General features: G+C 36.8%; 1 protein-coding gene across 1 annotated transcript in view; it reads right to left on the bottom strand.

The window, feature by feature from the left end:
* Positions 1-26,284, bottom strand: part of LOC135078267 (uncharacterized) — a 156,558-nt gene that overhangs the window by 76,827 nt on the left and 53,447 nt on the right. Inside the window, exons 6-7 of the mRNA XM_063972866.1 lie at positions 4,193-4,308; positions 871-1,538 (exon numbers count right to left, since the gene is read on the bottom strand). Of these exons, the coding sequence (XP_063828936.1) occupies positions 871-1,538; positions 4,193-4,308 (784 nt within the window). The remainder of the gene's footprint in view (positions 1-870; positions 1,539-4,192; positions 4,309-26,284) is intronic.

Here is a 26,284-nt window from a genome sequence, read left to right as displayed (position 1 = left end):
GTAAGGAGTTTACTTTTAGATAGTTTCCGTATTTGCCGAAAAAAGAATAGAAGAAAAATAACTTATCCAATTAGTTGAACTTCTTCTTAATATTCTATATTTTTTTTGGAATCGCGGACAGAGCGTTCAGTGCATTAAGCATGATTTTGATGAGTGATTGATGTCATGTCGAAATTGCATAATGATTAGATGATAGTGAATAATGATTATGTCGTTGGATCTACACAGTGACATTAGGATGAATTAAAAGTTTATCTAAGTAGTACTAGGTTATCAGGTGATAATTAGTTAGCTAACATATTATTGATAATATGTTTAACGTTATCAAACATCAAGTAATAAATAGCATTATAAAATGAATGTAGTAATGTTTTTGACAACAAAATCGTGTTTACAATAATGATTTTTTAAGTATTAAGTAGGTACGTTGTAAGTATAGATGATAAATATAGATGATATCACTTAAAAATACCCAAAATTGAGTTAAAACCTAACAGCCCGTTAGTACCAAAATGCTTAACCATGTTAGTAATCATAGTATCCATCATAATAAAATATGTACCTACAACTAACTAAAATTACTTATCTAAAATGTCACACTAATAATCTAGCTAGCAAAATATATTTCAGTTTGCCTATGAAAGCTTTTCAGCGTAACATATAGGTACACAGTAATCGTCTAGCTAAATTACTGTGACTAAAAGAATTCTTAAATTTACCTTCACCTGTTAGTCAGAAGCTGCCCATGATTACCTCAAGTTAAAAACCAAGTCCTACGAAGCAACCCTAAGGAGTTCTCTAAGCCTTGAGACCAACCAACGATGCGCCCGGATGCAATGAGTCCATGCGTAGCATTTGAGTGCCCATTACCTGAAACGCGACGCTCTTTCTGTCCACGGTACCGGGGTATTTGGGGGTAGTTTTCACTATTTGGACGAAGGTGTCCGGCACGTCCACGGCGACCTCCCGGCCGAGGAGCACCGGCGTGGTGTCGAAGCCAGGAGGCAGCTTGTACGACGCGTACACCGCCTCTCGGATCAGCACCGAGTCCGTCCTCGCGGAGTACGTCACACCCTCCCTGCAGTCTAGCAAAGAATCCTCCCCGTTAGAAATGAGAAGCTGGATCTTGTGATCGCTCAAGTTGTGCGTCGCGTTCGACGCCACCGACTCCGATCTCTCCGACATCATGTCACCACACTTGGCCGTCTCAGACGATCCTTTACTCTTCTTGCTCCCGAAACTCGTTCCAGACCCATCCGAGCTCTGCGGCAGCGACAACAACTCTATGGTGCTGTTATTCTTGAAGCTGCCCGAGCCATCTGAACTGGGGCCGGATATATCAATGGTGCTCTGAAGGACGGTACTCTGCTTGCTGCCGAAACTTGTGCCCGATCCTCCGGAGGACAGGAGGAGCGGTTCGTCGTCCCTGGAGGCCCGGAGGCGTACCTGCGGAGGACGGGGTGGTGGGTAGCGGGGTGGTGTTTTGTTCCTCGCGATGAAACTGTCCGGCACGTCCACCGCCATCTCGCGGTGGGGACCTGGAACCAGAGAGAAAGAACCAGTTAACAACTAGCTAATAGACAAACTATCGAAGGTTTCATAATGTTCCTCTTATAAAGCGTTTGTCCATAAAACGTTCGCGGAAGCAATCCCGTTTGGGTAAGGATTTGAAGTCAATTACGGAAGGGGCTACATGTTTAGCCCCGGGAAAATTAATAACCGTGGAGTAATTCCCGTCAAAGCGCAAATGACCCGCGCAAATTGTCCGTAACCGCGCGCCCCACTTACTTATCAACCAATTAGGTGAAACACAACGCCGGACGGCCGACGATATCGCCCCGTCATATTTTTAGATTTAACAATTTTAACGCCCGCCTGTTGAATGAATTAAGATTAATTTACGGGAAAATCAGGAAAATTCCGTTAACTCTTCATGTCTGATCTACATATTACATCCCGAAAAATTATTACCAATACCTACCTATTTATTACTTGGTAATGATTTTTTTATTCATCTTAAAATTAGATAAATGAATTTAAGTTTTAACCAGCTTTTGAATTGAATTCAGCTCTGTAGATATTTGGAGGATGTATCCAATATCTTATCTCTAGGTTTTTTTTCCATAAAAATATGTAGGGTTAATTGTTGATGATATTAGTATCATAATAGTTCTTATCTTATAAATTGCGGTATTTCCTAACTCAAGTTTTAATTTACTTTTAAAACCCTTAAACATGACACAGAAAATATGATAAGTAAGTAGTAACTACATACTTTTAAATCAAAATCGAATTAATCGATGTGTGCTCAAATCAGCACACATTTTGGGTCGCATTGCAATGTGTCGAGCGATTCGTGATAAATCTTCGGGCTCATCCATCAATCTGTAGTTCAATTGACCGGCAGATATTAAAATGAAGGTAGAGGGCTGCTGTATCGGCGGACTTATCCAGAAATGATGGATCGAATGGCTTTTGACCACTGACGTACTCCAGTGAATGGTGTTTGATTTGTCCAAGTCATCCCAATATTTGCGAAAAGGATAAAAGTCATAAAAGTAATTTATTTTCTGCAAATAAGCTTTTAAAAAGCACTTTTACATTAATAGTAGATGTTTTAAAATTAGTTTACTTATTATGACTCAAATTGTTTATAGGATTAAAATATAAATAGAATATTACACACGCTGCAGAAAAAAGCTTATGAATCGAATTGTGTACGATGATGTATAAAAACAGAATCGTTGAACAAAAGCATACTTTTAACTCTTCCTGTTTTTTGTCTCATTGTTCTTTGGAAGGTCATCAAAGTTATGTAGACACGCAAAAAAATCTATTTGCTGTCAGATTGGGATGTTATTGTTACGTTAGTTAATTAATATTACTGACTTTAACCCAAATTGTACCACTGACACAGTATAGTTTAATGAAAACATTTTATTAGCGCGTTTGTTATTAAAAAGTAAGCGGTTAATTAATGAAACTTTTTTTTATTAAGTATAATTTCTTTTATAATGATTTGGAGACTCGCTATCAAAAGTTCTTGAATTGGGTAAGTAAAACCTGCTGTGATATCTTGATGTAGTATTTAACCTGACGTGCCTTCGTCCGCACATAAATAAGGTCTAATTATAGGTAACTCTTAAAAACTATTAAATTAAGACCAGTTCTATCTCCCATCTCAACGAGATTGGAACAGCCGGTAGTTAATTAAAATCTCTTCTTAAAAATACACAGTCAATTGTTTCTTCAGCTAATTCAATCAGTGACGATATTGGCGTGCGTTCACGTCATTGTTTTTTGCGACGTGCGTGCACTGATTCCACGATACTGAATCTGATTACCTTACTGGGAATTCATTTTTCAAGCGTGTCAGTGCTCAATTATTCGAGTGCTCGTTACATAAATCGATTCAATGACAAATGATCGCGTTTGGGCAACATTCGATTGTTATTTCAATTAATGCATTCATGAAATACTGATACTGTGACTTTGTGTGCCATGCATTTCAATTAATTTAATTTTTGTTCTTAAAATAGATTTCGTTTAATTTCTCTGGTAACAAGCGGGAATTTTAATATGTGGTAAATCCTTGGGGGGGAGGCCTTTGTCCAGCAGTGGACGTCTTTCGGCTGAAACGAATGAACGAACGAACGAAATCATATAGGAGTTTTTCTCTGTTTCTTTGCAATTTTACCCATATTGCATTATTGCGCGCAACAGTGCTTTTGAAAGCCTAATTGCAAAAAAATATTACGTTACACCTTTTTATAGACAAAAAGTCGAAACATTAATACCTAAGTATTTCATCTTAGGCTGGGTTGCACCATCTTACTTTAACTTTGACAAACGTCAAAAATCTGTCAAACTTCATACAAAAAGCAGTTCTCGTCACAGTTACCGTCAAAGTTAGGTGGTGCAACTCAGCCTTAGTTATTAATACCTATGCAACACGTACGCCCGTATACACAAACGATGCTTGCTTAAGTGAAGCAGCAAATCGAACGCACAGCGTTGAATAGAGCTCTGTGATTGGTTCATGTGTCACCCTGTGCGTCCACGCGTACTGTAAGACCTCATGGTAATGTTTGTGGATACGGGCTTCAGTCACTCTAACCCCCTATGCTCTGGCCGGTCAGCCTGACAGAGTTCCAAAAAAAAAAAGTTTCAAATATTCAAAAATAGAACTCACCGGTGTCGGAAGACAAGGAGAGCATCGTGAGCATCTCTCTGTCGTCATCCGGCGGCGGCCGCTTCTCCTCGTCCGCGCCGAGCACCACGATGCTGGAACCCGACCGTCTTCGCGGCCTGGAAACGAGGGGAAATAAAATAAGTTTAGAATGGGGCACAGATTAAAAAGTGGAGATTGGGCTGTAAAGGGTTATGCCTTTGCTTTGTTCTTATGACAAAAAGTTTCAAAAAGCATTGGTAAAAAAATTAACACAAGAAAGTCTGAAGATTCAACAGTGAGCCTTTGCATCATTGTACAAAAAAATCACGAAAAAAAACGTGAATTAATTTTTGTTCTTGCTTGTTCATTATAATAAACCTTTCCTAATTCTAAAATCTCATGCAACTTTTTCGCGTAGTGAACTAGTGACACTACCGCGAAAGGCAAGAAAACATTTTTGAATTTGATTTTTTTTAATCGCAAAAACGCTTATCGCAGCTCTAAGTCGTATGCCATAATGCCTAGTGTTTTGGTGTCGATTGAATGTCTAAGAAAAGCCATCCAAAAGTATTAATTACTAAATATTACCCTACTCTATACTGTAATAAAGAGTAAAATCTGCAGATACCTATTATCGACAACAATCACTCATGTCTGTCTGTATGCATCTTGTGACGTCTCACAATTTTATGCAACCTGCACACGAGATCAATGACCTCATTGACTTATGAAAATAAATTCTGCACGTTCGATTTTTAATTATCCTGTTTTCGCCTCCGAGATTTATTTTACCGTGTAGTACCCCTGTACGACAAGCCAATCCGCACACAATATTCAGCGTAGTAGTAGTAAAAAACAAAAGAGCGGGCAACCCCACCCCTACCACGCTGTGGGCTCGGTGTCCGAGCGGTCTCATTCCTTTGTGCGCACGCGCAACGACCGCACGCAGTATAAGAAAAATGCTTAAGTGACGTCACCAGGACGTTTTTACCGACAAAAAACGTAATTATTTTAAGTTGTGCAGTGTAGTGACGAGAATTAGACCCAACATAAGGTTGGTTGTAACAACTATTTTGTGCAAGTGCTCGTACATTTTTATTATAAGCGTTGTGACACGACGCATAACTTTGACCCATTTTTTGCTCCAAGTTAACGCGCGATGTTAACCAGTAGCCATTTTTTGCTCCGAGGTAATGCGAGATGTTACCCAGAAGCCATTCTTTTGCTCCGAGGTAATGCGAGATGTTACCCAGTAGCCATTTTTTTCTCCGAGGTAATGCGAGATGTTACCCAGTAGCAATTCTCTGCTCTAGCGAGTTAATACGAGATATTAACCAGCAACCACTTTATATTCGGTCATTTTTTGCGGGTCATTTTTTAACCAGTAGCGTTAATACGAGATATTAACCAGCAGCCACTTTATGTTCGGTTATTTTTTAACCAGTAGCCGTTTTTTGCTCTAGCGAGTAAAAACGAGATATTAACTACCGAGATAGCCAGGTATTGTAATATTATTCACTTTTACGAGTTAAGTATCTTCTTTTCGGCCATTTTTAAAAGCCGTAAAAACAGAACATAATGAGCTAATACAGAAAAATGTTGCGTTTGTATGAAACTACCCACATTAAGAGCTTGCCTTCTTGGCCTTACACCTTATGAACCATCAACCGTCTTGGAGCATGATGACCCGGCGCCGCGGACGCACTCGCCCCAGTCGAGCCTCCGCCTGCTTTTATAACGACCGATGACCCTGTGGCCATACACATTGTTCAATGCTACAAAGGGTAACTGAATAATTTTGTTGTTTCGTATTTTTATACATTACACCAATCGATATTGGTCTAAATACAAAGGCTAGTAAGAAAGAAATAAGTATCAGATCAAAATTCAAAGTGCATTTATGTAGATTCATTACTTGCTATTATAAGGTCAGAATAAAAGATCCTAAATAAACCTTAGGCCGGTTTGTTGACCGAACCGAGTCGAAGTGGAAATAAATGCCTACTTTATATATGAAGTATGACAATATGTCGTTTTTTCTATGCAACGACTCATATTAACTGACATTGTGATTGTGAGTACTTATCAGTCTCACATTTTTTTGTTGGAAACTTACAAAGATCTTTCTACATTTCCGGTCGGTCGACCAATTACATCGACGGTCGACAACTATAACTCATTATAATCCTCTAAAACGGGAAAAGAGGTATTTATTTGATATGACAACTAATCCAGGCTGCTGCACTGAATATATAATTTAAGCTTTAGCCGTTCGCATAACTGTGTGAATCGAGGCTTTATACAGAGGCCGTACCGACAAGCTACGCCCTGCTGTATGGTATGATGGGCCTAAGACCTATCACCCGCCCGCGGCGCAACCACGCCGCCTTCCACAAGCGCAGGCGCCGTTATTTACGCCGCAGCGCCGCGCCGCCGCCGCCGCATGCCCAGCGCTGCCAGCGCAACGCGGGAAGCGCCATTAAAGACCGACCAGAACACCAAGGTAACCCGCGTCCCTAGACGACGCGCCATCTATGTACAGGTATGTGCTGGCCGCTTAAAATATTGTTATTTTAAATGCAATGTACCTAATATCCGGTTACAGAATTTATTGTACCGAGATACCTATTCGATTCCCGATTCGAACCCAGATGAATTTTCATAACCATGAGAGTAAACATAATTAATTATACATAACAAATAATTATATACGTCGGTGCAGAGACGTTGATATTAAGAATTTTCTTAATCGCATCCGTCGACACGAGTACATTCTGAGATTACCCACTTGTTAAAAAAAAAAAAAAAAAAAAAAAAAAATGTTCCTAGATGGTGGACTTAGATAGCGTTTATATAAGATGCTAAACAAAGTTTATGTGGTTTAAGCACTTCAAAAGGGATGACATTTTAACCGCAATTAAACTTTTAACAAAAGATTCATTTATGGTTTAAAGAAACATATTAATATATGTTTATTACATAAACACGATAGCCACTGAAAAGCAAATAGAATTATGGTCTTATTTTAACGGATGTTTGTTTTGTATCTGAACAAACAGGCAACATTTTTGTTTGTCTCTTTGCGGCCTTTCTTTAGCCCTGATATTTTTACAAAGTTTATTTTTTCTATTCATGACGTCTCACCAGCTTGTATCTATAAATAGATAAAATCTAATAGCTTCCTTAAACTGTATCGGTATCGGTACATAAGATGACGTAATTTTTTCTTGTATTGGAAAAACTATTATGTAGGTTTGTACCTACTAATCAATGTATGATTAATGCTAATAATACTATTGATAGTCTTACAAAGTAAGGCTTCATCATCATTATTATTATTTATTTACTAAAAAAAAAAAAAAAAAGGTCAGTTTTAACTCCATGTACTGTTTTACAATTGGTTCGTATAAATTATTTATGTATAACTTATCGTGCTAAATCTTTTAGACAAGCAAAGTATCTTATTATGCGTTAAAGCGATAATAACTATGCCTTTATAAATATAACACAATAATAATTACATTGTAATCAATGTAATAGAAAATTATTGACACATCAAAAAAGAATCGGGCCACTTGTAATAACAACCGGACTAGTGGACTTTGGTCAGTCAAAGAACGAATCAACCACATAAAATAAACTATGTATTATGTAGGTACCTATCAGTACTACCACTACTTGTAACCTTTAGTTTAGATTAAGGATATTTTTTAATAATACCAAAAAATAATGCGATATTATTTTACGAATCGATAACGCTGCCACAAACTCATAATAATGAATGAGTCTTTCTTCCCTTCCTATGAAGTATAAATTGAGAATTAGTATTTTGTTATTTTTTCTTAGCATGATTATAAAAATTCAATCATCACAGTCTTAATACTGAAGCTGACTGAATCAAGGTGTCTGAATAAAGACACGGAGTAGGAGCTTGGTTTAATATTGTCTCAGAAAATGGTTAGACGCTTTGGTTTCAGTACATGACATAAACCTATTTTTTGTTTCTTGAACTTTGTTTGATATTTAGTCATAATTCATATTTTATCGTCTGGCGTAGAGATTTCTACACGATTAACATGAATTAATTCCAATTAATTCGCCTTAGAATGGCGACCATTTTTTTTAGACGTTAATACGTTTTTTCACTAAAAAATAAATATATATAAAAAAAAAAAAAAAAATTGAATGCTGGGGCAACAGGTACATCAGTAGTACCATATTGCCCATTTAAGCTTACCTTTCCTTGGCAGTGAGTTTTGTATTTGGCAGTCGTGGATCAAACAAAACGTACCAGACTCCGCTAAGTATACACTCCGCAAATAATAAATAAATATCCTTCCTTCGACATTTTACACTACGCTCCTAGTCCCAAACTGAGCAAAGGTATGGGTCCTAGACAACGGATATAAACATACTTAAATACCGTTTTTATATACATAAGTACATATTATACATAGTAACACCTAGACCCATCACAGAAATTAAAATGTATCAATTAAATTTCTGCCCGGCCGGGGATCGAACCCGGGACCTCTCGGCATAGTAGTCCGTTTCGAAACCACTACCTACACCAAATGACTGACAAATAAATATTTTTACAATGCTCAATTGCATCATTGTACCTACCTTACTCTATTTTCTTAGCATATTCTAAAGTCGGGTGCATCCTATAATAACATTAAATAACCACCGCTTAGCAATATCGTTAGTGAAATCATATAATTTATTGAAATATACACCACTACATTTTTATCACCGGAAAAAAAAAAACTGGGTAATGAGTTATTGATACTGATCCTATTTATGCAAAAAAAAAAGTTAAATAAAGCTACTCAAAATTTCATCCCAAAATTGGTAATATTTGGACACACGCGTCGCTAGCACTATTTACGCTCAACGCAAGGCCGCCCGTTACTATGGAGAGAGATGCGACGTTGCCGGCCCGACGCTTCCTAAAGGCGGCGGTGTACGTTTGTAATTGTGCGGCCATTATCACCCGCGAGCCACGAGCGAGAGGGCGGCGCGGGGCCGCGGCCCGCGCCGTCCTCTCGCTCTTCCGGCCGGCCGCCGGCCGCGGTCGGTCAGTTGCGCGCGCGCGAGCTCTTTATCGGTCGTGAAGTGTCTTGTTAACATTGTATCAATCAAGTCAATAGTGTCGTGCAATTATTACGTTGTCTTACCAATTCACCTCACGTGAATACGTGTTAATGATACGTGCATTATTATTCTTGGCCGGAGAAATTGTGTAGTGCAGTTTTGCGACTGTACCGGGACAGCCACACTTCAGCACTATGCAGGGTGCTTATCAAAGCATTGAATTTTGCCGATCCTAAGGCCGATCCTAAGCCCGGGTAAGTATGAAGGGAAAGTTGAATTATTTTTATTATTTTACCTAAGCGCCTACTAAAACCACCATCTAAAACTGTTCGCACCACTCAGCTGTTATGGCGGATCTTAAATTCACGAACTACGAACGACGCGCGATCTCAATTGGAGTTACACAGTAGGTATTATTATTAACTAGTGTTAAAAACTCACAGAAATACAACGTGACGTATTACGTAATTACTAAATTACTGTTTTCGTCCTTTGCCCTGCGTTCAATTACAATTCTAATTACCTACTTGAAATGTTGCAATAAAAATAGCCTAAGATAGGTAGCTAAGTAATACATTATTATTATTCTGTGATGATAACACTGAAAGCCGCTGTTTTGGCAGATCTTTGAATTACATATTTCTTTTAAAGTCGTAGTAGCCTCGTAACGACACATTGGTGTGTATTCGTAACGTATTTACAGTAGGTAGGTATTTCATTGTATTATTAACTTACAATTAGTGTTAACAGTCAGAATACCACGTAAAGAAGTACGTAAGTGTAATGAAACACTTATTAGAACTCAAAATTACTTGAAATGTTGCATTATAATGGTCTAAATTAGTAATAATAACACTGGAAGCGTGGTCAAGGCGTGAGCGAGACAGACAGATCAATGTGCGAGCGCGTACGACTACTCTACTGAATGAACGAGCAGCGGAGTGGCCCAGCTGTGACGCGTAAAATAGGGACTAAAGAAAATTTAATAAAAAAATTAACTTTATAAAAATTTAATTTTTTTTTTTTACTTTATAATTTTCACACATTTCTACATAACCTGTTAAAAATTTTCCGGTGATAAAAAAGTAGTAGTGTATAATTATTTAAATAAATATTATAATTTATAGGTCAGGTTTCAAGAATCAAAAGATTGCTATTAAATAGAAACCAAACTTTTTATTCGCAACAGTGTTACTTGGAATCCAAATTAATACTGTTTTGGAATACTGGTCAAACTGTATCCAAATAAATTAATAAGTTTTAATTAACCACATTATTTATTTATTTAATTAAAATGTAAGTGAGCTTATATTTAACAACAATCAGCTGTTAGCCTTGCAGTCACTGTGATCGATTCGGTGTTAACCACTACCGTCGTCAAGCTCAGTTCTGAGATGAAACTGGATAAATATAGGAAAGGAGTGTCGACACGAGGGTGTTCGGCCCACACAGCACGCGACACGCGGCAGTATTGCCTGCGGTTTGCGCCGCTGTCAACGTTGACACAATTAGCCAGTGTGCTGGATAGACAGAATGCTCTGTCAACTGTCTTGGCAACTTTTTACAATCACTAGTCGTACCTACTTAACAGTTAATAGAAGTACAAATAAATGTATATAATAATATTATTATATATATAAATGTATATAATGAACAAAATCTTGTTGAGACCGTAATACTTGTTATTGTTATGAATAAGTGATGCAATACGATTATAATACAAAAATATTGCTTTATTATGTATTTAGTACATTGACATTTACTCTCTTAACCATTTAACATGGACATTGATCCATGCTCTAAACATCTACACGGTAAAATAAATCTCGGAGGCGAAAACAGGATAATTATATGATCAAACGAACTTACCAAGTGAAGTTCGATCTGAATTATCCTGTTTTCGCCGAAGAGATTTAAGGTCCCTCCCAACCCGAAGATTTCTATATCTTCTTCCCTGGAGGTAAACGTCAATGTCATCTCTTCTCTAAATGTAATGAGACCGCTCGGACACCGAGCCCACAGCGTGGTAGGGGTGGGGTTGCCCGCTCTTTTGTTTTTTACTACTACTACGCTGAATATTGTGTGCGGATTGGCTTGTCGTACAGGGGTACTACACGGTAAAATAAATCTCTTCGGCGAAAACAGGATAATTCAGATCGAACTTCACTTGGTAAGTTCGTTTGATCATATAAATAACCTTCTTTCTACGTTGAGCAACAAATGACAAAAAACTGGCCAGTTGTAATTTCATTCTTAACGCAAAGGAAACGTCGCGTCCCGCCGACGCGGTAACCGGCGCGTACCGACGCGTAAAGTCACGCACACGCGCGCATCTACTTTATGTAACGGCTCCCTATGAATTATTTTTGCTAACGGTGTAATATGAGAATATTATGAAAGTTATTTATGGCCACGAAAATACAAAAATACAAAATAGTAAACTAGTGTAGAGGAGTTTCGTTACTTCGTAGAAAGCTAGAATATAATATACATATTTCTTAATGCAACATTGTAAGTTACGTTAATTCTTCTTCTGTAAAATATGTTTACTTAAATATTATTTTAATTTATTTATTTAATAATAGTTACAGTTACAGTACATATTTGTTGAAAAATATGGTTAGGCCGATATAGCAATATAGGCAAAATGAAAAAGATATTTTAAAATTACTCGTAGCTTTTCTTTTTGTCTCCTTCCCTTGAAAGAATTTAATGGCATTTTTCGCATCAATAGGAAAATTCTTCAGTTAATGGCATTTTTCGCATCAATAGGAAAATTCTTCAGTAAGGTCAGTTACACCATGAAAACCCGGTGGTAAGTTACTACTAAGTGTGGCTACAAATTGGCCTCGCCTTTCAGATGGCCGCGATTAGATTGTGCTAGCGGCGAGCTCAAAGCTGCACTCCAGCACTAATTAGTACTACGTGGACACTACACGAGTGGGTATACGACTATACGTAGGAACTTCTTAAGAGCATATACTACTTAGTAAAAGGCATGTATTTAAATGATCTTTTTAAATTAGCAAAAACGGCAAATAAAAAAATCTATATGGTCATCTATTTTAATGATTGATCCTCTTTCTTTGAGACATAAAATAACTACGCAAAAAAATATTGAGATGTAAAAATTATATCTGATCGTTACTTGTTGGTCCTCAAAAATAAAAGAAATGAGCACCAAATATTCAATATTGTGATACTTTTTTAAATAATTCGATTTGTATAAATTATTTTTTGTCTATATCAAATAATCTTCAAAATAATAATGTTATGGTACTTATTTTTATTAAGTTGTAGTCAAAGGATGGAAACTATTTAAAGGCACTTGATGTTCAAAGATTTATTTTTTATTAAAAAAGCATACTTAACACGTTCACACTGCGTTATCGGGTCGAATTGACCTTAGATGCTGGATGCGTTGGTGCGGGATGGATATATTCGGTCTTTTCAGTAGTACGAAAGATACATATTGTTTTGCAATTGTTTCGTCAAACACAGTAAATATTTGGAAAAAAAACTTATCAGGTCCTTACGACCCGATGTCGCACTAAAAGTAAACAAATATCGTTTAGTGCTTTTATCGTGTCTAATCGACCCGTTGACTTTATGGTCACTGATCACGGTCGAGATCGGTATACTTAGAGAAAATCAACCTTGCGATTTGAAAAAAAAATAAAGAGGTAAAAATTATGATGTCGGGTTCAGGGATGACAGAAGTAAGAAATTATTTTACATAGCGCCTCTAGTCCCAAACTAAGCAAAGCTTGTAATTTAAACAAACATGGCAATGTACCATTCTGCTTGCTTATTGGCGCTAAGCCCTTGGCCAACTCAGTAACCAATGACGGACGATTGTCACTCAACCACAAAGTACCGCGTAAATTAAAAGATATTTTTTAATTAAAAATATTAACCAATAATATTTTTAGTTAGATCAAATATATTTTAAAGTTAAGTTATACCACAGAATAAGTAATAGTACAGGTACAGAAGGATTACTCCGCAAGACGATTTAAATAAATGCGAGTCTTGCTACGACGCGATAAAGTGGAATTCAGCTCGCACAGCACTACGTACCTACAATTTTATTCACCTACAAGTTTTGTCTCTTTCTATCGCGTGCCTCTGAACTCTTCTTACGCTGTTAGGGTTGCCGTCTAGTGAAAAAATAATTAATCTACTTATATGTAATGAGGTACGTATGTAGGTAAGTACGCATTAATTATGGAAAACCTTGGGAAAGGCCTTTGTCCAGCAGTGGACGTCATTTGGCTGAAACGAACGAACGCATTCTGAGCAGTAGTCATGGTAGGTTAGATTCCTATACTATCCTAAGAATTATTGATTATCTACATGGCAAACATACCTTTCTGCATCTTTGGGAAGCGAAAAAAAAGATAAATCCGGTAGATTTCTTTTCGAATTTAAACACCCGAACGCCGCACAATATTTCTTTCTCTTTATGTCCATTTTTAAATAATACTTCGATCATAGAATTAGGTACCTACTACAACGCACGCCAGCGTCCTGACGGGCGCGCGCGTGACACTCGACTGATATAATACCCGCCGGCGGGGCGCTTTGCTGTAGGTAATTATCGGATGTACCGCGCGAAGTGAGCCAGGCCTGGTTATACATAGATCGAAATGTATTTATTAGGTGATCAATATTAAAAGGCAAACTTGATATAAAAATCATCAAATTAACAAAATTAAAGATCAATAACTAAAAAAGAGGATCAAATATTATTTTTGTTTACCAAATATTAAAAGAGTATGTTAAACATAAATATTATGTTACCTTAAATGAAGATCATTCATAATTTATCCGTAGATCAACTAATATAGACCCAATAATTCATATAAAGATAAAATATAATAAAATACATCATTTATTTTTAAAAGCGCACATACAAAAAAGATCAATTAGTTTTTAGAGGATCAAATAATATTGTCCCTTAGTAAAATAGTACTGAGTTAGTTTTTTGAGGAAGGCTGTTGTGTTGGTACTGGCAAAATTCAAACCACTGAGAGTCGCTCTACATATAGTAGGCTCTGATGTCTAATTCTTTTAAGCACGCCACATGGAATTCCTGTTCTGCGGCGTTCGGTGCATATAGGCAGGCCATAGCAGGTGATATAGTTTTGAAGTAAAGATGTGGTTAAGTTTAACTATTTCGAGTAGAGATGCTAACACTGTAGCTCTACATATCCCCGTTTTATATATCTTTTATTGCCGGGGCATGTAAAGTAATGGAAATGGTGATGTGGTTATTAGATAAGTAAGTCTCGTCATCCGAAGAGCGCGGGTTCGAACCCTCTTGACGTTAGACTATTGTTGTGAGCCCACTCGTAACACAAGAATATTTAGCTTAGTACGAGGAGCTAGCGGGATTTGGTTTTACACAAATTACTAATATTCTTTAAAAAAAGTCCTTATTTGGATACCGTTATTCGTAGTTAGGACTGAACTTACTAATTCTATTCCTGTTGTGTAAAGTTCTTGTAGATGTAATATGGAAGTAGGCTGTGCTAATAGGCACTTGATGTACCTAAGTACCCTACTAAATACTGGCAGTTTAGTACACGCATGAGACACTTAAACACTTTTCCAATACTGCCTTAGACATAGAATTAAAGTACCCAATGGTATACCTAACTCTCACTATTTAAGGCCCACTAACCGGAGGTTTAATAATAGGGTCCCGTTGGCACCCTTTTACCCTATTCCCTAAAATTACGTTAAATGTAACAGAAGAAATAAAGAGTCGCATGAAACTCTACATTACTGATGTTGGTATCATAAAAATAAGCGTACGTTTTACCTTAACATCAATTTAAATTATACACGGAAGAGTTATCAGCGATGACTATAATTTAAAACCTTCATTACGATCCTCTAAAAATAGCGCTCAATGACAATAGTTCAATTGTCGAAAGTCGTTAGCGGGAATCACAGCCTTAATGGGGGTAGTCTACGTTATTATCAAACAAAGCGTGCGATTGTTCCGGCTAATCCGGCCCGGGCCGGGAAAACGCCGGGTATAAAACGCACGTCTGGATTTGCCCGGGTAAATCAGGAGCAGAAGCGAGTAAAGCGTGAATACCTACTTAAAAATACGTTTACACTCTTTCACGCTTATTCTGCTACGTCTCGTGAGCGCATATCGATTCTATGAGTGAATACAGACAACATAATTATGAATACAGTATAAGGGTAGGTACGAGACTATTCCCACCTCTCGTTCCCACCGCTGCAACTCCTGTATAGCCAGGATCTACAGCTTGACCGCCAATAAAATCCCAACCAGTGAAGGTCAAGTTTGTCCCGGTTTGTCACAAGTGTTGTAGAATGCACCCAACGTGCAATGAAAACTTCCAAAAATCGTGAGGGCTGCTTTAACATAGTCCTCAAAACAGTCCCCTTAACCAGTAAAAAAATTCTTTAATTGGGTTTAAGCTTAGGCTCATTAATTCCGTCTCAATAAATGTTGACATATGGCGACAACAATTCATAATTCTACCACCACCAACATCACCACGTTTCGTTACATCCTAACATTTCAATAGTCGACTTTCTACGATTCCTATGTTGCCCATTTAATCAATTTGCAAACTAGAATAAGCTTATAACTTGTCCCAAAATAGGGCACAATATTCCCAATTTGAGTGGGGCACATAAAATAAAACCCAGACTAGTGTGACCACGCTTCACTGCTTTCAAGCATAACGGTTTATTAACTCTCTGACTTATGGTATTGGGACAAGGCTAGGGCTAGGGATTTAATGGAAGTTTTAGATTTGTGTTTATACCTAGATAGGTAAATAAATTCGTAATTACTTAGATAAGTAGTTCATAAAGTATGATTACCTACTTGTGTTAATGGTGACGAATTTCTGGAAAATTTACCAATCCAAGATGAGTGGATCATAGTTGACAACGTGCGTTGCACGTTTGCAATTTCTACTGTCTTGAAGCGGTAATTGTATGTTCTTTAAATTTATTTTAGGAATGTTAGCTGTTTTTCTACCTACCTAGTTACGTAGTTACCTACATTTATTCATTGGAAATAGATATACCTACGTGCAACAGGTTTCAAAATTCCGGCCAGATGACTTTAATTTGAACCTAATTCATTTTTTTAAAGATAATTAGTTATTTGTTTTTGCAAAAATTACTAATAGTCCCGTTAGCCCCCGTACTAAGCTAAATAATAATGCTTGTGTCACGAACGGGTGAGTCCACCACAATGTCAAGCGGCGGCGGGGATCGAACCCGCGTACTCCCCGAATCACGAGTCGGCCAGTCCGACCCCTTCACCTGTTCGGCTATCGTGGCTTTGAAGGGAAGACATTTTGAGTTTAAATAAACCAGAGTTTAATTTTTTTTTTTAATCAGCTAACATTCGAATTCCTGGAGACCCTACCGATTCGGGATGACTGGATCAACCGCTCAGAGGCTAATGCAGCGATGGGCCACTCCGCGCACAACGTTACTTTGCCCTAGCCGACCATTCCACTTTATACTGCCCAAAAAGGTATTGTCTGCTTTGCAAATTACTTCTAGCTGACTGTAGCAGATATTTGAAACTAAACCATAGGGTACAGTTGGTACCTACTCAGTGACTGAAAGCATCTAAGCCAAGAAATTCAAACTGTCTGAATCACTTCCCGCAATTCATTGGTACTGCCAATCCATAGGAATCCTTTTAGATAGGCAGGTCGCTTCTGCGTTCTAATACATTTTTAATTACTAAATATTTTATATGTTTTTCTTTCCCATTTTAATCAGTGCTGCATTTGGAATTAATGTAGATAAAAAAATTATCTATAGCAGTAATATCAGAAAGTTATAAGAGTCTACATCCAACAAAATCAAATGATACGTAATTATGTAATTAATTACTTGCTGGTAACAACCTCACAAAAGCAACACAAATGACTTTTTTATAAGTTTAAAATGTTTTCAATGGACATTTTTGAAAATTATAGTACCACCATTATCATTTTCCAGGTCTACGCAACAAACATAAACATTGGCTATTCCATTAAAATACCGTGTCCCATAAACATAGTGAAATTATCGTGTGGCGGATAACAGTTATTCGGTCGGTGCATTGCACTGGTCTACTGATCTAGGGATTTGTCCGTAGATTTGTGGTCGTAGAGTTCATTTGGCTTTGCAGCCGATAATGCAATCCATTATTTGGATTTGAAATGGCTTTATCACATAATAGTAAGCACCTAAAGTTATGTAAAAGTCTGTCAAAGAAGTATTAACGCGCGTCATCCATTCGTAAAGTTTTCTTACCAGAATCGTTCGTTCGTTCGTTTCAGCCGAAATACGTCCACTGCTGGACAAAGGCCACCCCCAAGGATACTCCACGATACGACCAACGATATTACCACAATAAACTCGTTATAAGAATTTTCACATCTTTTAATTGAGATTTCTTTCTCTTTTTCGTAAATATCAAGTACCTAAGTAAAATAGTGTATAATGATCCTGTCCAAGCAAATGTATTATAAGGTATAAGATTCCATACTAAGATAACTCTTCTCCGCTTTTGTTTGTTTTAGATACTATCCCCTGCCTCCAAGAGCCCTGTAAATGGGGGTTAAACATACTACTACATGTTCGACGTCACATATATAATTATATCAATCCATACCATGATAAAATGCATCACCCCGCTCCGCTACTGCATGAGTCAGACACCGCCTCTAAGAGCCCTATGAATGGGCGTCATAATACTACCTGTTCGACGTCACATATTATCAATTATATCAATCTATACTAAGATAAATAAAACCGTTTAAAATGCGTCACCCCGCTCCGCTACTGCTTATGCCAGACACCGTCTCCTGACTCTAAGAGCCCTATGAATGGGCGTCATAATACTACCTGTTCGACGTCACATATTATCAATTAGGTAATATCAATCTATACTGAGATAAATAAAACCGTTTAAAAAAAATGCGTCACCCCGCTCCGCTACTGCTTGTGTCAGACACCGTCCTGCCTCTAAGAGCCCTATGAATGGGCGTCATAATACTACCTGTTCGACGGCAGGTGTGACGCGGGTCCATTGTGACCTGACCCATATAAGAACCTTTCTTCGCTGCCTGGACACGCGGCGTGCTTCGGCGTTTAGTTTATCACGTAGACGTAGTTACGAGGCGGTTTGAACTACTTTATTGTAAATGGTTTCTCCATTAAACGAATAAGGGCCGTATTAAAAACTCTACTCAAACTCAAGCATCCTGATTGGTAGAATTTTAGTATACATTGGGACCAAACACAGGTTTGAATCTTTTGAGTTTCACCTAAGGTTTAGTAGGTGCATACTCGCATTTTGAGAAAATTAAGTTGGAAAACTGAAGGCGATTTCAAAAAAAACAATGATGGTTCATCATCATCATCATCATTTCAGCCAAAGGACGTCCACTGCTGAACATAGGCCTCCCCTAATGCTTTCCACGTTGATCGATTGGTAGCGGCCTGCGCTAATGATAGTTACGCATTTCAAATTCATATGCCATTTCACAGTTCTTAATAAGATCACACAGGTATGTCTCAGAGTGAACTACGAGTAACTCTATATTTCTGAGTTTGAATTCAGGATTCATGTCTATGTATACCTAACGTTTCTATCACTCTGCTTCCCCCTTAATAATCCATATTATCCCTCTCCCAATAATATAACTACGAGTATTCACTTTCAATATTCACTGCACTGAAACTATAAGCTACATTTGATACGTCAGTAAACTCATATCGCTCTATAATTACACGTCAGTGTCTTCCGATCTGCTATAACAATCGTGTCCTTAGGATTACCTCTTCGTCTTATAGGTATATCGTCAGTCGATAAAGTTATAGGAAAATTAATCGTCTTATCACTGATATAGTTACTAAAACATTATACTATTTTCTAAAAGTTCAAATGTTGCCTCTGTGACAGCGTCGAAACATTAATGCGAGAGCAGTCGATAGTCGTAAACATGAATCTGATGTAGCGGAACAGTTAAATAAAATGCCAATCGATTTTTCAAATGAAAATGCAGAATTTTAAATTCCACTGCAAATTAGAAAGAGTACTCGTAGGTCCGCATATTGAGCTAAGAATGTTCTTAGTAAGGTGAAGGCCGAAGACACAATTCAACAATAAATAAATGTAGGTTAGATAGCCTCAACAACGTATAAATGTAAAGACGAGTTAGACGTCGTAGACAGCCCTGACTACGCCTAGTAGATAATAGAATATAATGTATGAAAGCGCCACAATGGAGCAGGCGACATGTCCGGCGGCCGACCGATATGGGGGGTGGAAATAATTGTACTATTTATAATATTAACCCTATGCGTATAAATAGTTAGCAGTCTTCTAACTAGGTGTATAAAGTTCGTGTTGGGAAATTATAATGGCCTTTAAAAGCACAGTTGAACCTGAAACCATTTCGGACAAATAATAAGGTTAAAACAGTTACATTGACTTCATCAATACATTTGACGCATAGTAGATCTGAATTATTCTCAATAGACATTAAAACCAGTTTAGCTTTATGGGTGATTTTTTCATGGTTATTTAAACAACATTAAAACCACATAGTACTTATGTAGGTATATTTCTATCAGAGGCAATAGGATACCTACATTTACGTGATTCACTTAGAGATACATGAATTTGAGAACAAAAAGATTATTGCATTAGGTTTTATCCTTCACAATAACAGTATTTTTCAGTTAAAAGGCATAATTTCTAGGAGCTAAATTTTATACGTCTGACCAGCATGTGCAACTTCTCAGCCATATAAAAGACCCTTCCTTTAAGTTTACATTATTATTACAAAACGATCAGAGACGAACGCTATTTTCGTTACGCCAATGTTAATAATGTACTTTTTTACTACCTGTTCGGTGCATCCTGCTTGTGGGAAGGTGGAATAAATATAAGAGAACATTCACTATAAATATTCAAAATAAAATCTATTAGCATAAAATCTTTATGAACATAACGTTACAAATGCATCTTGCATTTCATAAGGATTATGTCCGCAGGCCGCTACCAACCGGGCAACATGGAAAGCATTGGGGGACGCTTATGTTCAGCAGTGGACGTCCTATGGCTGAGATGATGATGATGATGATATGTCCGGAAATCCATCCATATATGCCGTCCTACATATTATAAAGAACTTAACCTTCTCGAATAGGTAATAATAATATCCTCAAGAACGATTATCTTAAAATGGACTTCAGAGGAAACCATTAAGCTTTTTGCGTTCCTCGAATACCAAAACAGTGACTCAAACTAGGCTGCGATATAACGCCACAAAACCTTCTTAAGTACTGACATAAATATTCAGGCTTTAGACACAATATCCAAGGGGCTCTAAACAACTACAATCTAATATTGAACTGACGGGAACACTATTTAGCATCCTACCGTTAATAAACTAAGCTCATTGTTGGCTATGGTAGACGCCTGTTCGGTAAAATATTACCATAGACACGGAATGAAGGTAAATTATTTGGAGAAATTGAGCTATACCCATGAGAAAATCCACAACGGTTAAATAGTTGTACGATAGTATTGCTTGATTTCAGATTGCTCTGACAAACTTTGACAAACTTACTTTAAAAAGTTTTGGAAAACCTGGTGCAAACAAGGTAAGGCAACATAATATACAAAAACTCAACAACATAATAGGATTGAGCAAAAATTGACCATTCTAGTCGGAAAGCTTACTGTGCACAGAAACAAGCACAGGAATGTCCAAAATCAAAATCAAAAATATTTAATTCAATTTAGACCACTAGTGGCACTTAAGAACGTCAAAATACAGTAAATAAAACAAAAGGTAATGAAGCAAGTTAATGTCACGTGATGAAAGAAACGTCTCTACGTTTTCTAACTACGAATTTATGGTGTCTGTTAAAACTGATACAATAGAATTGAATAAGAAGAAGTGAGACATATACCTTCTTAATACATAATTTTACTACATAGCTATGTATATTATTTATCAGCAGACCGTCAAGTTAGGTTCATCTACTAGCAATCTTTGTCTTGGATCTTTTGTAATTAAAACCAAACAAAACACTAACGTCTCTAGTATCATGCATCTTACTTTAACTTTGACAATCGTCAAAAATCTGTCAAACTCCATACAAAAAACGCCGGTTAATCGTTATAGTGGTTAGTTAGGTGGTGCAACTCAGCCTTGAGTTTGGGAGAAATTAGAGTCCTACTGGTTCAATTTGTTCTGAGTACGGTCTACGCCCACGCAAAACCACTGTTTGAACTTCCCAGAGCAGAGTGATATATTTGAACTACGCAGTCATTCTGCTCTACAAAATATTTTGTAAATATTACTTTGCTACATAACTTCTGTGCTTTTCAATTTTCTGTGTCATTTGGTACTTCATTTCATACTTCAAAGTTTTATAGTTATCTTATTAGATTATAAGGTATCTTGACATGTTTGTTAGTGATAAGAAATGCATAGTTATAAAAGTGATCAAATTGGTAGCTATGTTACAATGTCATAATATATTATTTACTTTAGTTACATAATTAGTAAATTCATTATGCTTAATAATACTGGTATAGGCCATAAATGTAATTGTTTGTTGTTCTGAATAAAATTATATTAAATTAGCAACTACAAATTAACTATAAACAACCAGAAGGATAACGAAGTGATCTTATAAGGGTTCCTTTTCCTTTTGTGGTACGGAACCCTCAGAAATAAGTTCTCACAACTTTCAGCAGGGGTTAAAATAGTGGGAGCTTTCTTCCGCAACGGCTAAAAGGAAAGCTGTGTTCTTTGGGAAATTAAATTTCACTCCACAAAAATAACGAACGAAAACAGAAATATCGTTTCACCTGCGCACCACCCATTGATAGATTGATTGAAAACGAGTGACTCGTAAAATGACTGTCGAATAGCCGATTTTTAAAGTTAAAATCGCCTGAAAGTTGATTGTGTTGGAGAAATACCAATTCACGAAAACGTGGTTGAAATTAATAAAAAAGAGCAAAGAATGAGGTTGATTTCTATTTATCGCCGATAAACATTCAACTTCAAATGCACTTTATTTTCTGAAACAGCGAACAACTAACCCTCTTAAACTTTAGTTTTTGAATGTTGGTAATTATGTGAGCACCTAATTTTGAAAACGGCTATAGTTCGAAAACGCAATCTCTATGATGATTATTTAATGCTAAAAGCTGTATATTGAGCATCTCAGTGATAAGAGATTTCATAAACCAAACGTCACAGGCTAAGTTGTTTCATATTTTGTCAAGCTTGAATAAAAAAGTTAGATACTGGCCATCTGGCCAAAAAACCTAGTCGAACTTTGTGAGGTTTTATTAAAAATTGAAGGCAGAAGTTTTTCGGATCGTTTTGGACAAATTCATCGGGTGCACAATTAAAGTGTCACGTCGTCAAGGGTCGTCAATATAAACCTCTTAGTTCTTTATTCAATTTGTATTTAAGCAGGAGTATTTGAGTACTAATTTATGAAGATGTAATCTTACTATTTTAAGATTTACGGGGAAAAGTTGTTTATTATGATAGACGTCTAATTATTGTAGCTTAAATATTATGCTCTATCATTTTTATGACTCTCAGCTCTACGCTTTGAAACGCAATGGCGGCAGCAGTAATATGGAATGCAATAAGTATCATTTCCATTCCGACTGTTCGGATATCTGTTATTAATGCTCGTTATTTGAATCCACGTCGATATGTCGTGCTTTCTAAACGAATTTCTGATTAAATGAGATTATAGAACTCAACTACTAATTTTGAATCCAATTATTTTGGATTTAGAAACTACTCGATACCACCTCTTCCATCTCTTTTTAATTTCGATAGATCGGCTCGGAAACCTTTTCATTTGTCATCTGTGACATATTTTTTAGATTGATTTTTCAATCATCGGCTTTAAACTTTTTCCTGAAAAATAAGTTTCAGCATGAGAAATAAATGTCAAACTTTATTCCTCAGATACGATTGAAAAATCTGCCCTAAGTTGAGAGGGCACTTGTTTTGTGCTCGCAAATCCTTCATCTAATATTATTTGTGCAAAATTCGAGATAAACGCCGATTACGGATATTGGCTACCTGTAAACGACCGAGATCCTAAATATGAAAGGAGGCCATTTCCCATGTTTGCAGCCGTCCTCAAATTTTATTTGCCGCTTGCCATGGAAATTTATAGAGGGTTAATATTTCGCTGTGGGTGTTCCCCATAATGGAATTAGCATTCAGTAAAATCATTGTAAAAATATATTCATAAGAAAATACATTTATACTGTCATAGTTACATGAAAGTTACTTGTTACGTACAACCAAAACAACTGCGTGCTTTTCCAGCGAATCTCTGAAGTGGCTGGACCAATTTTAACAGAACTTACACTGGCTCATAGCTGACATTGTAAGAAGTATAGTTAATTCGTAATTAATATCATTAAGGTTTCCGCGTAAAAATACTAAAGCCATCAATAAGAGTAGGCGCACACCGTTGATTTTTAGTTGGCCGATAGTTGTGCCTGATTTCAAATTGTATGAAGAATCGGCCAAATCGAATCGTCGTAGTGTGCGCACTCCCATACATGCCCATACTGATCAACTGCCCGACTAAACTATCGGCCAACTAAAAATCAACGGTGTGCGCCTACTCTAAAACAAACAAACAAAGTTTCAGTCCGTGAAAGTTTCAGTCGGGCCTAGACAAGTGTAACCTTTTGATCGCTTCGAAAATCGAAACCCGTTCACGTAGCGTAGTTAGTATAAATAACTAACTACATATACATAAAACGCCAGAGCGAAGGAATTCGAAACTACAATTGTCACATTTTACCACTTGTCTAGGCGGGCTTGTTATTATTATTACTGAACCTTCTTCATCTACCGCTATTACCGTCCACAATCCACTTTCTATCCCAACCCTGCCGAGTGTTTTGTTTTAATTTATTGGACCGAAAAACTTGAGGGGCGTCCTGTTTTTTTACCAGCGCCAAATATCTTTTGCGCGGCAGTAAATAAAATCCGCAAGAACAGGATAGGGGAACCCCATTTGTTATACTTATATGAAAAGCAGAAAAATAGCGCTATAAATACTGTCAATAGTAATTTTCTGTTTCATTTTAAACTAATCATATTTTGCACGTGAACTCTCTCTAACTCAAAGTTCTGTATCTTTGTGATCCAGGCCAAATGCGGTTAAGGGAGAGTCCGCTAATTTGGACCAGTTTTTTTCAATCCCATTTTACACATAGTTTTCTTTTGTTTTTGCTAATGTCCATGGTATATAATAAAATATACATTATTCAACTTACTATTTCATAAGTATTAATTAACATGATTGTTGTATATTTAGCACAAATCAACAAAGTACGAGTTCAGAGCTTCGGTCCAATTTAGCCAACCGGTTCGATAATTTGTACCACAGGGTTACTAAATTGGATTTCAATAAATTTCAAGCCTTTAAAAAAAACTATGGCAAAATATTATACGATACATTCTTAACAAATTAGGAAACGAAGAGGAACAGTAGTTAATAACATAGACAATCGATATTGTTTTACACGATATCACGATTTTGAGTACAAGTTTTGTAATTCCAATTATCGTAACGCACACTTGTACCTAATCTACTTTGCCAGTCTTTTGCTTTCATTTATTGTTAGTCAAACATAAATACGCTATTATAACTTCAAAATATGATTTGCTAAAAAAAAATTCAAAATCCTTTGGTAAAGTTCCATACAACTTGATGTGGTACAATTTAGCCGACTAGATGATAGTGCTTTTAAAAAATCGGTAAAAAATATAGCTTATAAATACCGAAAAATGTTTCAAATAATTGTAATCCACACTAATTTACGCTTCTAAAGAATATATTAGAAACACCCTGTGATTAAATTTAACAAAATTACAATCTAAACATGTATTGTCAAAAGTTACTTGAAAACAATGAAAAAATACTTTTCAAAATAAAACACACGTGTTTGTTGTCACGGCAAAAACCACATGGCCGATATTAATTGATTTTAGTTGTGTATCGCTGAGTGTTGCAATTACAGACATTCAATAAATACTTTACGAAATATGAGGGTGGTACAATTTACCCGGCGGTACAATATACCGAACTCTCCCCTATTACCTACCTATTATTGTTTAATCCCAACTAATATTATAAATGCGAAAGTAACTCTGTCTGTCTGTCTGTCTGTCTGTCTGTCTGTTACGCTTTCCCGCTTAAACCTCGCAACCGATTTTGATGAAATTTGGCATAGAGATAGTTTGAGTCCCGGGAAAGAACATAGGATAGTTTTTATCCCGGTTTTTGAAACAGGGACGCGCGCGATAAAGTTTTTCTGTGACAGACAAAATTCCACGCGGGCGAAGCCGCGGGCGGAAAGCTAGTCTTATAATAATCTTTTGAATATTGTTACTATAATTTACACAAACATGTTTAGTTGAAAATCTTTTTATGCACAACAAGGCAGGTATTTGACCACAATCGCACCTGGTGTTAAGTGGGATGCAGTCTAGGATGGTACATCGAATTAAGAGTCTTAGGTAGGCCTCTATAACTCTCCTATAATCCTTAAAATGGTGACTTATACGAATCTTAACTCAACACCTATTTTCCTAACTGCTATTCTAATAGACTTGAATCAAAATTAACCATGTTATTGTACAAGTTACAAAAGGCAAACTTTATGACATTATGGCATTCTTTCTCAAACTTTGGGTGAAGCAGAAAACTTTTATGGTTTCTAGCGACAACATCAAGTGTATAGAGTCATAATAGCAGCTTATTTCAGTATTACATTAATAGTATCTACATTAATATAATTGTGGCAATACAGAAAGCTCAGTAGACCCTGTTATTACTAACAATCAGTATCGGCTTTCCAGGACGTCGTTATTCCGAGTCATTATTCTCTGGAGTTTTAATCTGGAGTCGGGCAACCCCAATTATTTTGCA

This window comes from Ostrinia nubilalis, chromosome 14, assembly GCF_963855985.1.
Source record: "Ostrinia nubilalis chromosome 14, ilOstNubi1.1, whole genome shotgun sequence".
Taxonomy (NCBI): domain Eukaryota; kingdom Metazoa; phylum Arthropoda; class Insecta; order Lepidoptera; family Crambidae; genus Ostrinia; species Ostrinia nubilalis.
This window is presented reverse-complemented; position numbering and strand designations above follow the sequence as displayed.